Source organism: Sceloporus undulatus, chromosome 6 (assembly GCF_019175285.1).
Source record: "Sceloporus undulatus isolate JIND9_A2432 ecotype Alabama chromosome 6, SceUnd_v1.1, whole genome shotgun sequence".
Taxonomy (NCBI): Eukaryota; Metazoa; Chordata; class Lepidosauria; order Squamata; family Phrynosomatidae; genus Sceloporus; species Sceloporus undulatus.
The window spans coordinates 71,582,595-71,596,525 of record NC_056527.1 but is presented as its reverse complement, the minus strand read 5'-3'; the positions used below and the strand labels follow the sequence as shown (position 1 = coordinate 71,596,525).

General features: G+C 38.2%; 1 protein-coding gene across 3 annotated transcripts in view; it reads right to left on the bottom strand.

Moving 5' to 3' along the window:
• Positions 1 to 13,931, bottom strand: part of DDC (dopa decarboxylase) — a 126,382-nt gene that overhangs the window by 34,781 nt on the left and 77,670 nt on the right. For all 3 annotated transcript variants that reach the window (XM_042474619.1, XM_042474621.1, XM_042474620.1), the window contains 4 exons: positions 10,158 to 10,224; positions 9,375 to 9,469; positions 5,183 to 5,250; positions 4,176 to 4,252 (listed from right to left, as the gene is read on the bottom strand). In XM_042474619.1, coding sequence (XP_042330553.1) covers positions 4,176 to 4,252; positions 5,183 to 5,250; positions 9,375 to 9,469; positions 10,158 to 10,224 — 307 coding nt within the window. The remainder of the gene's footprint in view (positions 1 to 4,175; positions 4,253 to 5,182; positions 5,251 to 9,374; positions 9,470 to 10,157; positions 10,225 to 13,931) is intronic.

Genomic DNA, 13,931 nt, shown 5'->3' with positions numbered 1-13,931 from the left:
TCATCTCCTGCCTGCTTCCCTGGGGAAATTGTAGTTTCAAGCCAGGCATAACTCCCTTTTCTCTGTTATTTCAGCAGTAAACATCCCACTGCATATCCAATCACATTACTCAATTTGCCAATATACATTAAGTCCTGGTACATCTCACAAGTCTGTATTTATATGGATAGTTTTGTGAGATATTTAGCCTTCTCCGTCAAAGAGCCACAACAAACTACAAATCCCAGAATTCCATAGCATTGAGCCATGGCAATTAAAGCGATGTCAAACTACATTATTTCCAAAGCCTAAATTTTGGGTTTATGGGCCATAATAAATTATGAATGACACAGTACAGATTAGACCCTGATTAAAACCTAAAATATTCTTGTGTTTGTAGAACTGAATTTTAGTGATTCAAGATGTTTGAATAGGGATGTCTTTAAAGCAAGACTTCTATACTTTTATATTAATTTGTGTGTGAAAGTCTGTTTGTAAGGCATTTACTTTCTACTTTTAGCATCTAGTTCACATGAATTTTCTGTATTTCAGAAGCTTTCTGAAGTCCTCCAAATATTATAAAGTCCTCCAAATTTTATAACTTTAAAAATGTCCAGTTTTGGAATTATGAACCTCCATTATTTTTTAGAAATGTGATGAGAGTAAGGAGCTCCTTAACAACATTCATACACTCATACTATTCTATAATTCCCCAAACCTGAGTAAAGGACTCTACAGACTAGTCTTTGTGCTGGCCTGCAGGCGTGGTGAGGGTGGAGCATCCACACGTTCCAAGCGCTCACCGTGCCACCCGGGCACCATCTTGGTGTGCACCTGTACATATGGTGCACGCCATGATGACATCCCTTGGGAACAGTGCCCAAACAGTGCTGCCCCCAAACGGCATCATCATGACACGCAAGCACACCTATGGTGCCCCTTCAGGGACGCAAAAAGAACACACCCAGAAGTGGGTTCTTTTTGGTCCCTCCAAAGGCTGCAGAGGTTGCCGTGGCCTCCTTCTGGGGTTTAGCCATCCATCAGCACAGCCCTAACTAACAAAATATAAGGCAATGTTTTACAATACTCCAAGAGAAAAGGGCTTTGATTAACAAAAAAGAAAAGAAAAGAAAAGGAGAAGATAATGTAAAAAATTGTTCGCTCTTTACAGTACATTTGTCTTGCCTTTCAAATAATTAATAAATATTGCAGTTATTGAATTAATTTCCTGTTGAAATTCCAAATAAAAGTCAAGCGTTTTAGTAAAAAAAATAAATGTAGTCAGTTTGCCACTGTTTGGTCTGTCTCAACAATTATTTAACTCACTTTAGTTACTTCCCATTACTACAGGTTAACTTAAGGTGAATTAGACTTTTGGATTCTCTAACCAAAATCTTAATAAAGTAGGCTTTCTATTAAAGTTACAAATCCTGTTGACATTTTTTGAAGTTTTTTTTTGTAAGAGTAACAAATGTGTAAAATTTGTTTCCATGGTCATCCAAGCAAAACAGATTAAAATGCCCATGATACATAGAAAATATTGTTCTGTGTTTATTTTTCCATTCCCTTGACCAAAGATCTTTCTGAAATTTGATGTTATCCACAACAAAACTCTTGGTGGACCTACATGATAAATGGAAATGTTGGTTCTCAGCTCTCATATGCCTCTTGTAATGTCACACATTTCCTCAATGTCAGAATTAATGGGTGGGATGGGGAATGTGACAGGCTGAGGAAAATAGTCTGGGAGTTATTTGCATAGAATTTAAGCAGCCTCCTTCCAACCATTTATGATCCTGCCAGTTTATTTCCTATGAACTTGGGAACACACATTTCCCTAAATAATACACAGTTCTATTATCACTGTGTAGTTAATACTTACATTTATACATTTGTGTTTTTAAAATATTCTGTCATGGAATTAGAATAAATAAACTTGTACAGAATTATTATGATAAATATCTCGTCTGGATGAAGCAAGCAGATTTCAATAAGAACTGAATCAGAACCTCAGATAAGCAGCTGAAAAACATACTTTTCAGTCTCACTGGCAGTGTTGGATTCAGGTTGGTGAACTGGATAAAAAAAACACAAGGCAACTTGTGACGGGTTACTAACTGTGTTTTCCCATAATAGGCAATATATGTCTAGTGATCCACAGCTAACCTCTTGGAAACAACCTGCACAACATAACACAGCCAGCAATTAGTCCTTGTCACCATGATTATAACCCTGCATAGCCAAGGTGAACTTAATTAAAGCAGTACATGTGGCATTCATAATGTGCCATAAAGCAGCATCCGTCCCATGCTGTCACCTGACTGCCATCTGTTGGCTGCCAAAAAGTCAACAACAATCCTTGATGTAAGAATTCAAGTTAACCCAAAATTATGGTACCAGACAATATGTGGATTACCCCTGCCCCTCTCCTGAACAGAGTTCATTGCTAGGCAATTATGGAACTGTGTAATACAAGCAGACTGACAAAAACACAAAGTTACACTTTTATTTCCATTTTAGAATTACAGATAAACATCTTTAATATGCCAATGAACACCTCCAAATTGCTCTTGCTGGCACATTGAAGAAGCACCTACAGTTTTGTTCATTTCCTATTTTTCTTGGAACTGCAACAACCCTCAGTGTTTAAAGAATTAAGCATGTCTTAGAGAAGGCAGCAGTGATAAGGTTAATGAGTGTTTCAGTGACCTAAAATCTTTTTATGTATTATCCATCTATCTTAACATCTCTTAGACTCATATTTGTAGGATCATACCACCTCCTCCTTCCACCTCCTTTTTGTTTTTTTTACTTTTCCAAAAGTAAAATTAACTTAGGGCCGAAGAGATGGACCAAAAAAGGCACCTTCTGCTGAGGCTGCTTCCAGGCCACCCAAACCCAGCCCAAAGAGAAGGGGAACTTTTGCAATCTTATTTGGGCCAGCAGTGGAGGATGCCCTCAGGACCACAGCATGTGGTTGCCACATTCCCGTGGCATCTTGTCTGGGAGCAGCTTCAAGCTGCCACTTTATGGCTGTCTGTTTTGACCCTTAGGCTTCTTCCTGTTTTAACTTAGCTTAGCCTAGCACCCTTAAAGAGCTTTCTTATCTTTAACAGGGTTCTAACAATAAAAGTTTAGTTTGTTTCCTTTAGCCATTGGTGTCAATGCTTCTTAATCATAACATCTGGCTGCTGAACACACATATTTTATCATTTTTCTAACCACTGGTAAATCTTTTTCTCATAGAAGCTGGGGGTTTAATCAAAGAACAAAAAGTCAGCTTTACATAAATGTATTGAATATTAGAAAGTGTTTTATTGGTTAATCCAAATTGTTGACATTGTATATAACACCATCTGAATACAAGGCACTTTGTAAAAGGCAGGAGTTCTGCACTGAGGTTTTTCATATCTAAATTTAAAGAACATGAACGAGAAAGTCAACCCAGAAAGAAATACAACACAGGAAGCAGGGGGGAAAAAGAATAAGAACGGAAATCTAAGATCTAAACTAATAGTTCATGGAACCATTAGTTAAAAACAACATGAAGCAATTGAATGAACTCACAATTGCATGCATTAAAACCATGAAGTATAGTTTTACAGGAAAGAGGAGAGACTGCATATATTTAAAAAAAGAATAAAGCAAGATTGGAGAAGGGTGACAGCCTATCTATTATCATTTCAGTTATTCATCTTTTACTAATATTAGATAATGTGTTACTGGCATGTGCCATTCCCACTGTCAAAAGGCTCCCACCCGTTATTACTCCTGCCACTGGTAAATTTGTAGACGCTCCTGAAAGCATGAATTAGCATCCAAACAGGGCAGCCACAGCCCACAAGCCCTATTTTAATGCAAAATCTTTTAAAATCTTTTTTAAAAATAAAAATGGAGAGTTTTTGTTTTGTTTTGTTTTATGTTGGAAAATTTCTGCAGTGTGTTAGCAGTGGTGGTGAGTGTAACTCCCTGTCCCCAGAGGTTGCCCACTCTAAACAAATTAACAGAAAATATTAGATCACCTTAGTAAACTAATTTAATTCAATTTTATTGCTATCCAAAGTACAAGTGCCTGGGAGAAGAGTCTGCTCCATATGCAAAAGATTGCTTCTGCAAAATCTAGACAGAGAAAGCCTATTCCCTGCAACATTTTTTCCAAGTTAGAAAGAAGATAATATAGCTTTAAAGCACTTTACCAGATTCCTGGTGGTCATGTTTAAGGTAAACAGGATCTATTTTAAAGGCACATGTTAAATCCGATCTCTTCTTCACCCTGCAAAAATAATTAATATGAATGATTTGGAAGTGGCTTACAATGACTTGCATTACAGTTCATCTATCTCAATAGACCAGAACCTTGAATCAAATATAACCGTTAATGCACACACTCCCCAACATAAACCCTGCTGGGAAACTCTCAGGAACTGGTTTTCAGGCAGCTCAGAGAGTAACAGAAAGTGGATGGAATGTCACAATGCCTTCAATCAAATTGATTGGTGGAATAGTCAGTTTAAATGTTTTGACTTCAAGTAAATTTTGACCACTGATTAATTTCAAGTGTTGAAAAGAATGGCTCATCTTTATGTATGTCAAATATATCTGCCATGCCCATTCTTCCTAGTTTGATTATTTTAACCACTCTAAACACTGTGGGATAACCACCACGACCACCACCACCCCACACACTACTCTGCATTCCAAATTAGCACTTTGCTAGCTTTCCTCCAATATTTGTTTCAAGAGGAATTTCAGGCGCATTACAGAGCGCCAAAAATGGGCGCTCTGCCAGCACCGCTGGTTGCTGTGTCCAGGAACCGCAGCGGACAAACCATGTGATTCCCAGACGCAGCAAAAAAGAAGCCGCAAAAAGTGGCTTCTTTTTGTGCCTCGGAAGTGGCGCCGCAAGTCACTAGTCGCGCACTCGCGGCGTCACTTCCACCGTGCAACGTGCGGATGCCAGGCATCCATGATGTCAAGATCATGGTGCCCGTAAAGGACGCCCCTTCCTAACCCTAGTAAGCGCTCGGCACGTACTTTACGCCCGTTTGTAACGGGCCATAGTTTGTTAGCATATACACAATATCAACCAAATTAGATTCTCATTCTATTTTTATACATTTGATTAAAAGAACTTCAAAACTATCACAAGAAAGACATCTTACAATAATATCACCAACATATCTTCATTCTTGCATTTACTTACCACATAACAGAACAGTCAAAGTTCACTAAGAGCCATTTGTGTGCATTAAAGTTAAAGGAATCTGCAAACTGAAAGTATAAATAAACAATTAGCAACATATTTATAACATGAAAATCCACAATAATAGCAACAGCCTAAAATAGGTCAAATATTGGAAAATTCAGAGACTTCAGGCGGAAATCAGGAGTGTCATTCACCAAATATTTTAAGGTAATTCTGTGTCACTAAGCCTGGATGTTTTTGTATGCCTGGCAGATTGTGTGGAGTGCTCCTTATATTCTGTTGTGTGTGGGTGTGGGTGTGCGTATTTTTTTAAAAATAGCCATATATTCAACAGTTACCAAGTATCAAATACATTGAAAAGGATTTTCAAGGGCTATCCCAAAAATATCAAGAAGTTTTGTAAGCACTTTAAAGACTAGCTGGTCTGAAACAAACTGCAGCCTATGAAAGCTCGTACCAAATAAACTCTGCTAACCATGAAGATGTCACAAAACTCTTGTGGGTGGGATGATTGGGGTTTATTTTTCCTGAAAAGACTAACATAACTTTCCTTCCCTCTATGAAAATCCTCAAAAATATAAACATTGCATAGTTTAATTTTGCTGGTCAGGTTTCCAATATCTGTTTGGCCTGTTTCAAACAGTATTTGAACTATATATTTTTTAAATGCTCCCATGCCATCCTGATGCTATATTGCAAGATGCTTTTGAGGACTGTCATGTATTTATGCATGGTTGAGTGGTTGAACTGGATGGCCCTTGTGATCTCTTCCAGCTCTTATGTGTCTGTGATTCTAGAAGTGTCAGAAAAGCAGTTTCTGATATATCACAGCACATGCTGTTCAAATAAAAATAATTTATTTGCATCCTAGTTGCTGAAATGTCATGTTCTTTGATAAATACCCTCCAGCTTCTCCATCAGGCCTGAGCAGCAAACTTCAGTTAAAAAAAAACAGGGCTGCCACTCTGTTTTCCCCAATGAACAAGCATTTTTAGAAAATAAAGTGTGAAGGAGGTGCTAAGCAGAATTGACTTCAAAACAGCCAATCATGGTTCAGAGACACTATGAAAGGAGGATGCAGGAGACAGGAAAAGTGTAAAAGCAAGAGCATGTGTCTGAGGATATTCAGACAGGGAGAGATACAGAGTGGAGATGACAGTTGGACAGGTCAGTGGGGAGTGAATGTGTACAGAATGTCTAAATGGATTGAAGGACAAGGCCTGACATAACTCAGGTTGAATATTGTTATATTTTTGGAACTAACAACTAGAACCCGTTAAAGTACAGTATATACTATTCTACCAGATATAATAAACCTCATTAATTATCTTGTTAATTTGTTAACTCTGACTCTGACTATCTCTTTTAACCCTAAATCAAGGGGTGGTCATGCTTACAATAAAGAACACAGAACTAACATACACTCTAATCCACAGTGTGATCACCTGGAGACCCAGTCACCCCAAAATTACGGAAGAGTTCTGAAGGGCTAAGATGAAAGTTGCAAGCATCCAAGGCTAGGAACTGTGGGGCTAGTCTTGAGAAGCAAACATCACACAAAAGTAGATCAAAGCAGCTCCCCATTTAACAAATTTATCAGATTATGTGGCCTAATCTAAGTATCTGAATAATAATGGGTACAGATATTTATAACAGCAGGGTTTCTCAGTTTATACAATCTGGTCTTTTGTAAAAGCAACACTGATCTATCCTATTAGAGCTGGGAAGGTGGGGGGCAGTAAGGGCAACTAGAGGGAAAATATATTCAGAGTTGTTGAATGGTTTCTACACCAAAAGCTGCTGGGCCACAATGAGTGATGATTCATTTCCTTCAGTAGCCAATAAAACAGGAAATTACAGTAAGCTTTGTTTGCTGATAAAAAAATGAGAACACCAATGCTTTGATGGTTTGATGGTTTTTCTATATTAGCCCATACCCACTGACGTTTTTTGGGGTATTGGTCTTAACCAAACAGCAATATTTTTTCTTTCTCTCATGACATCTATCTGGAAGTCTGAAAGACGACTCAGGAAATTAGATTGCCTTTATCTAAGGAAGCACATACAAAGCAGCTCAGAAACATGAAGACAAGAAAACAAGCTATGAGATATTTTAAACAAAATGGCACTTGGTGGTTCTATATCCTAAAGTGTGGGAAGCATGTATGTCTCTATCCTAATTTTCAAAACAAATGTAGGCAATAAAAGTGGTCACTAAATTAATATATTTGTTTCAGATAACTATTTGGCAATATAGAATCACAGAATCATAGAGCTGGAAGAGACCACAAGGGTCATCCTGTCCAACCCCCCTGCCATGCAGGAACTCACAAACAAAGCACTCTCAACAGGTGGCCATCCAGCTTCTTTTTAAAGACCTCCAAAGAAGGAGACTCCAAAATGACACATATAAAACTCAAGGGGAAAGACCTCTCTTTCACATCTGGTTATTAAGGATATCTTTCCTTGGAGGTCTTTAAACAGAGGCTGGATGGCCATCTGTCTGGTATGCTTTGATTGAGAGTTCCTGCATGGCAGGGAGTTGGACAGGATGGCCCTTGTGATCTCTTTCAACTCTATGGCTCTATGATTCACTGAAAGACCATTGGAGTTTTTCATTGCTCTAGTATCAATCTGTTAATTGACAATATCTGTGGGTATGAGGTAGTTGGTAGCAAAAAGGCTAGAAAAGTGTAGAAAACTGGATTCAACAGGCTCAGTGCTTCCAAGAAGTAGGAGCTTCTTCTCCTCAGGACACTGTCCCAAACAAACCCATGTATATGGAATTTAGAAAAAGCTTGAACATGTGTAACTTGCTTATATTCATCTCTTGTTACTTTTCTTTTCTGTCCTCTTCTTTTGTACCCTACTGCTGTCTAATTTTAGACTGAAAGCTTTTGTGACAGGGATCTTTCCCTTTTCTTACTTCTGCCAAGTGGTATAGTTGTATAGTTTAACAAAACAGTCACAATGAGAAAATATATGGGATTACACTTTCATCCCATACTTTATTTTAAATTGATTTCATACATTCCTTATATAACTGAATAAAAGACAGGTTTGAAGGAGTCTTTAAAATCTGTTTGAAATACCTCGGTGGTGGATGTAGTATATAATAGATAGGCTAGTGGACTGGGATCAAAGAAAGCTGACTTCAAAGCCCTGCTCAGCTATAAAACTCAATGGGTGGTTCTGAATTTGTTACTCTTAACACACCTTACAGTGTTAATGTAAACAAAAAATGGTAGAAAGCTGGGATATATACGGAGATTATTGCACTTCATTTTTCACCCAATCCAGGCAAAGCTGGGAATGGGCGTGAAAGGGTGAAAATAGGTGTTATGCCACCGATGCTGCCGGGAGACTACAAGCTGTCCCCCCAGCCACGCTTATCTCTCTGATTTTGCAAGGAGGGAAAGTTACCATACTTCAAAATTGGCAGGCTAAGTATGGCTGGGGTATGGCTTATAGTTTCCCGGTGGCATTGGAGGCATTTTGCTGTGCAATAACACCCATTTTTACCAATTCAAGCCTGTTGCCAGCCCATTCCCAGATTGGGTGAAAAATGAAGTGCAATAATCTCCATAAATATGACCAATGAATAGAGCAATCTGTTTCATTAACATAAACCTAAAGTGGCCTCATTCAGACAATACTTCCCCAGACCTATGTATGGAAGAATATGTGCTTTCTAGATAAGAATGTGCATTAAATGTGCCTTCTGGATAAGAATGTGCACTCCCTTACTTCCTGCTTTCTATGGCTACCAGATGTTCACAGATGTGGTGTACTGTGTCAGTAGAGTTCACATGCACAAAATCCAAGCTGTGCATACTTGACATAACACAGGTTGTACCTAAGGTACTAACTGTACCTTTCAGGTCTACACACCTTGAATGTTATATGTACCTGTATCCTAGTTGGCTGTTATTACAAAGATCTTATGAGACACAGATTTGACAGGACAGGTTCAACAGAAGATGGTGTGATTTTGTCTTCCTGCTATGCATATATTGGGACTGGCAGAAAGCATTGTTCAAATGAGTATATCTTTAGTTACATCAAGAAAGAGAATGGTGCAGATGTAAAACTATGCTACAGCAATCTTTCACTCTGCCAGGAAACTTCCACCTGTACAAAACTGCAAAAATTGAGGTATTCAGTTTGAATTTTCAGGGCTCTTGCTTACCTCTACTCCATTGAGAAGGTAACGGAATTCTGGGCAGATGAATGAGCTCCCAGCATAGGCTGCATCAATATGCATCCAAATATTCTCCTCATTACCTAAAAGGAAAAAATGCAAATAAGGCAAACTTTATATTAAAAGTTATGCAGTATAGATAGTATTCAGCTATGGGCCATCTTTGAAAAAAGAAGTTACACTACATCATAATGTAATTCACCTAGAATTCTGAAAAGTCCCAAAGCAATGGAGTGTTGATTCTATAAGGAGATTCAAAGTGTGTTTACACATATATTTTCAGAGTTCAAAAACATGGGGGCTTGTGCACCTTAAAGACTAAAAGGTATGTAGAGGTATGAGCTGACAGGTATTTTGCAAATAATTATCTCTTACTAGGGTACTCTTAGTAGGTACACATGAGGAGTTGCCTATGAACAAATTTATTATATATTTTTTATATTTATTTGTATCCTGCTCTTTTCCCAGGACTGGGACTCAAATGTAGGAAAAGTTTTTTTAACTACTTTTGTTCTCAGTAACAATGTCATTAATGATGTTGAACAGATTTTAGAAGATACAAAAGCATTCATCATATCCCCAGAAATGTTGCTACAAAATATTTTGCTAAATAGTAGAGGCACACTTTCCTTTTCTTCCAAGACGTTTTCCTGTACATGACCTCAAATATCTAGTGCTATGACAATGTGGAAATGCTGACAAACAGCTGTTTATTACACTTATAGCAGAAGATTTTAAACTCTCATATAAAACAAAAACATGTTCACTTACAAATTGGACCCAGTTCTAGCAGCTTGTCAAAAGAGCAGCATGTTGTGGTTCCAAGTGTTGCACAAAACTGCAGAACCCAAAACAAAAATAATAATCAAATTGAATGAGAATCATCAACCCACAAAGATAACATTGAACATATTCCTGGATGACATAAAGTTAGCTACATGGCCAACAAGATCAAGTGGAGGGTGTGGCAAATATATTCAGTTAAAGTCACTACACATTGCCTCCATTCTGAGCATGATTACAACTGATATGGGTCAGTTTTGCAAAATATACCAATATTTTCAGAACTCCTATAATACTGAAATTTCTTTAATTCCAAGATCTAAGCAGAGTTAGAAACCTGTTGCCCTTCAAATGTAACTGAATCTCACCTATACATCCCTCACCAGTCGCTCTGCTGTCAAGCAGCTTTTGAACTGCGAGAGAGAGATTTGCCACATGACATAATGCAGATGTGTTACAACTCTTCAGAAAATGAAAATGTTCAGTCTATACAAAGAAGAGTTGATTTCCCTGAACAATTTGCACTTTATTATCATTATTTAATTATTTTAATTCATGACCTTTTTGATTTCCAAGATGGTCCACAATATAATCAATATATAAAGTTTTTTTTAAAACCCAATGCAATAAAATGTATTATAAGCAAAAATACCCCCCTCCCCCCCAAAAAAAGAATTTAAACAGCAACAGTGTTCAAACTAAAGAGAAAATCAAAGTAAATAATAGTTGTGAATACACTTGGAGTACAGACTTATAGCTTTCAGTTGTTCAGTAAATGTTGTAGACATCGGTAGTTCTGGACTACCAAAACTTGCTAGACATGGACTGCATAATGTGTAATGCAGTATGATAAACAAACATATGCTTTATGAGAAAACCCTAGTGTTAAGAATCATCTTAATTAAGGCTACACACACTGTCTTATAAGCTGTACAAATGGCTCCTAAGGGGTAGTGGGATGCTATCCCTTTCCTTTCTGGATTGGGGCCACAGCAACGGCACACCCCAATCTGGCCTTTCCACAGTACAAAAGGAAACAGCAAAAAGCAGCTCCTTTTTGTGCCACAGAAAGGTGCCCTAGCTGCCGCTGCAGTGGCTTTTCTCCGCTTCTTTGGTGCAGCACATATAAACCCTGCACTGAAGATGCGCTGTGACACCACCCGCCATGTGGTTGCTTGGGTGGTGTCACACCAGCATGGGGGCAGAGTTAGGGCGGCTAGCATGCAGTCGCCACACACCCACTACAGAGTGGGTGCTACTGCATGCTAGCTGCCCCAATTCTCTTTATGCCGATCTGTTAATGCCCTTACATTGCCCTTTCTGCGTGACTATTTTATTTATTTATTTACGGTATTTATACCCCTAGTGATTAGCAAACCCATGTTTTTCTTCTCGTTAACTGAGAGCTTGAGGAGAACTTTTAAAAAAAAATATTCGTTCCACAAATCCCTCTTTCAAAGGGTGATTTCTTCTCTCCCTTTCAGCAACTAGCGAAATATTTTTCACAGATTTCTCTGAATGACAATAAAAGACAAGGCGAATAATTACGCTAATTACTTTGCATTTCAAACTCAATTACCATGTCAAAAGGAAGCTTGGCAGAGGTTTAAAGAACATTCCTATGCTTAAAAAAACCTGAAGGCACACACACAAAAGGCAAAAAAAGCCCAGTGTCAACAAATAAACAGTCCCAACAAGAAATGCTAGAGTTGAGGGGACCCTCAAGGACTATCCAATCCGCCCCCCTTCTGCTATGAAGTAATACATAGGAATACGTGGCATACTAGAGGACATGTATTATTATTATTATTATTATTATTATTATTATTATTATTATTAACCTTTATTTATAAAGCACTGCAAATTTACACAGTGCAGTACATACCATCTTTTTAATCGGACAGTTCCCTGCCCTCACGCTTACAATCTAACAAGACACAACACAAAAGGAGAAGGGAGTAGTGGTGAGGAAGGGACCTCTCTAGTAGCATGTCCTAGAGGACATGTAGTCTGACCCCTGTTCAACATCAGGATGTCACTGGAAGATGGGACAAACTGAGGGTTTTCTTGGCATAAAGAGGAGTTTTGCCATGGGATGCCCCTCAAGCTGAAACAGTGTGACCCACCAGGGACGTAGCCAGGATTTTGGGAAGGGGGGGGTCAAGACTAAGTGCCACCATTTTGAGAGGCTAAGAGCCCCCCCAAGACACAAAAAGAGGGTCGAGCGTTTACCCTTGACACCTTGATGGCACCACTTTAACTTCCGTTATGGCTTCGTGCTATGGAATCTTGGGATCTGTAGTTTTGAGGACCTGTTGAGTCATCTATCAGGTTCCATAACAAACTACAAATCCCAGCATTTCACAACATGGAGCCAAGGGCAGTTAAAGTGGCCAGCTGGATTATTTTTTCAGTGCAGATGCAAACTGAGTCCTTCCTCTGAAGGTGTTTACATCAGATAAATTCATCTTGATCAAGCAAAGTGTTCATGCTCAGAGGCACCCTGCTCATGCTTTGAGACACTGTATTCCAACTTCTGAGCTGAGTTAAGAACCCAGGCTGCATCCACACATTTCATTCCCACTTCCAAGAGGGATTTTTAATTTTAAGACACACACACACACACACACACACACACACTTTTTAATTCAAAGACCTATCTATCTATCTATCTATCTATCTACCATAATTTTTAATTCCAAGCCATTATACGTTCCTTTCTTTTTATAATAAACAAACCCCTTTAAGAGAATCCTATTTTGGGAGAAAGGCAGGGTATAAAATCAATCAATAAAAAATTATACTGCAATAGTCCATCAGTGCATGGCTTGAATTATAAGACTTTATACCTTTATACATTTAAAAACAATTAAAATCACAGTAGGCTCAGAGTGCTATAGAATCAAGGAATCATAGAGTTGGAAGAGACCCCAAGAATGGCCATCCAGTCCAACCCCATTCTGCCATGCAGGAACTCCCAGTCAAAGCATCCTCAACAAATTATGTAATGGAGGTGTCCATCTACATTGTAGAAAGATATACTATAGCCTTATTAGACTGCAGTTCCCAGCAGTCTGTGGTGCTCCTCTTTTTTGTTGTTGCAAAAATCCAGAAATGACTGTTTTTGAAAACATGAGTCCATTCTCAGGAGAAATGTCCAGAGTAGAGTCTCTGAGTCTCCTTTCTCTGGACTTCTGAAACCTAAATTATCAGCTCAGTGTGCAGAAGCACAACATTATTTTAAAAATATTGTGCATTAAATTATCTTCAGTCTATGTCTATGAGATGCATATGAGACATACATGGATCCCATCTCCCATTATATCCCATTAGACATACTGTATAAAAATATACCAAACTCTGAAAAACTCCAAAATACATCTAGTCCTCAGCATTTTGGGTAAGGGATATTATTATTATTATTATTATTATTATTATTATTATTATTATTATTATTATTGCATGACCTTAGCATCACCATGAGAGAGGTGCAGAGAGAGAGAGTTGGTCATGTCTTGCCTCTGAGGCTGAGAGAATGTGACCCTCACAAAAGAGAATGTGGGAGAATGAGGATCTGCTGAACTTTTCCCCTGCCATTCGCTTCTCCTTTTGTCTCTTGTCCCTTTAGATTGCAAGCCTGAGGGCAGGGAAATATCTAGTAATTTGTAAGCTGCTCTGATAGCCTTTTGGCTGAAGAGCTGGGCATAAATTATTATTATTATTATTATTATTATTATTATTATTATTATTATTATTATTATT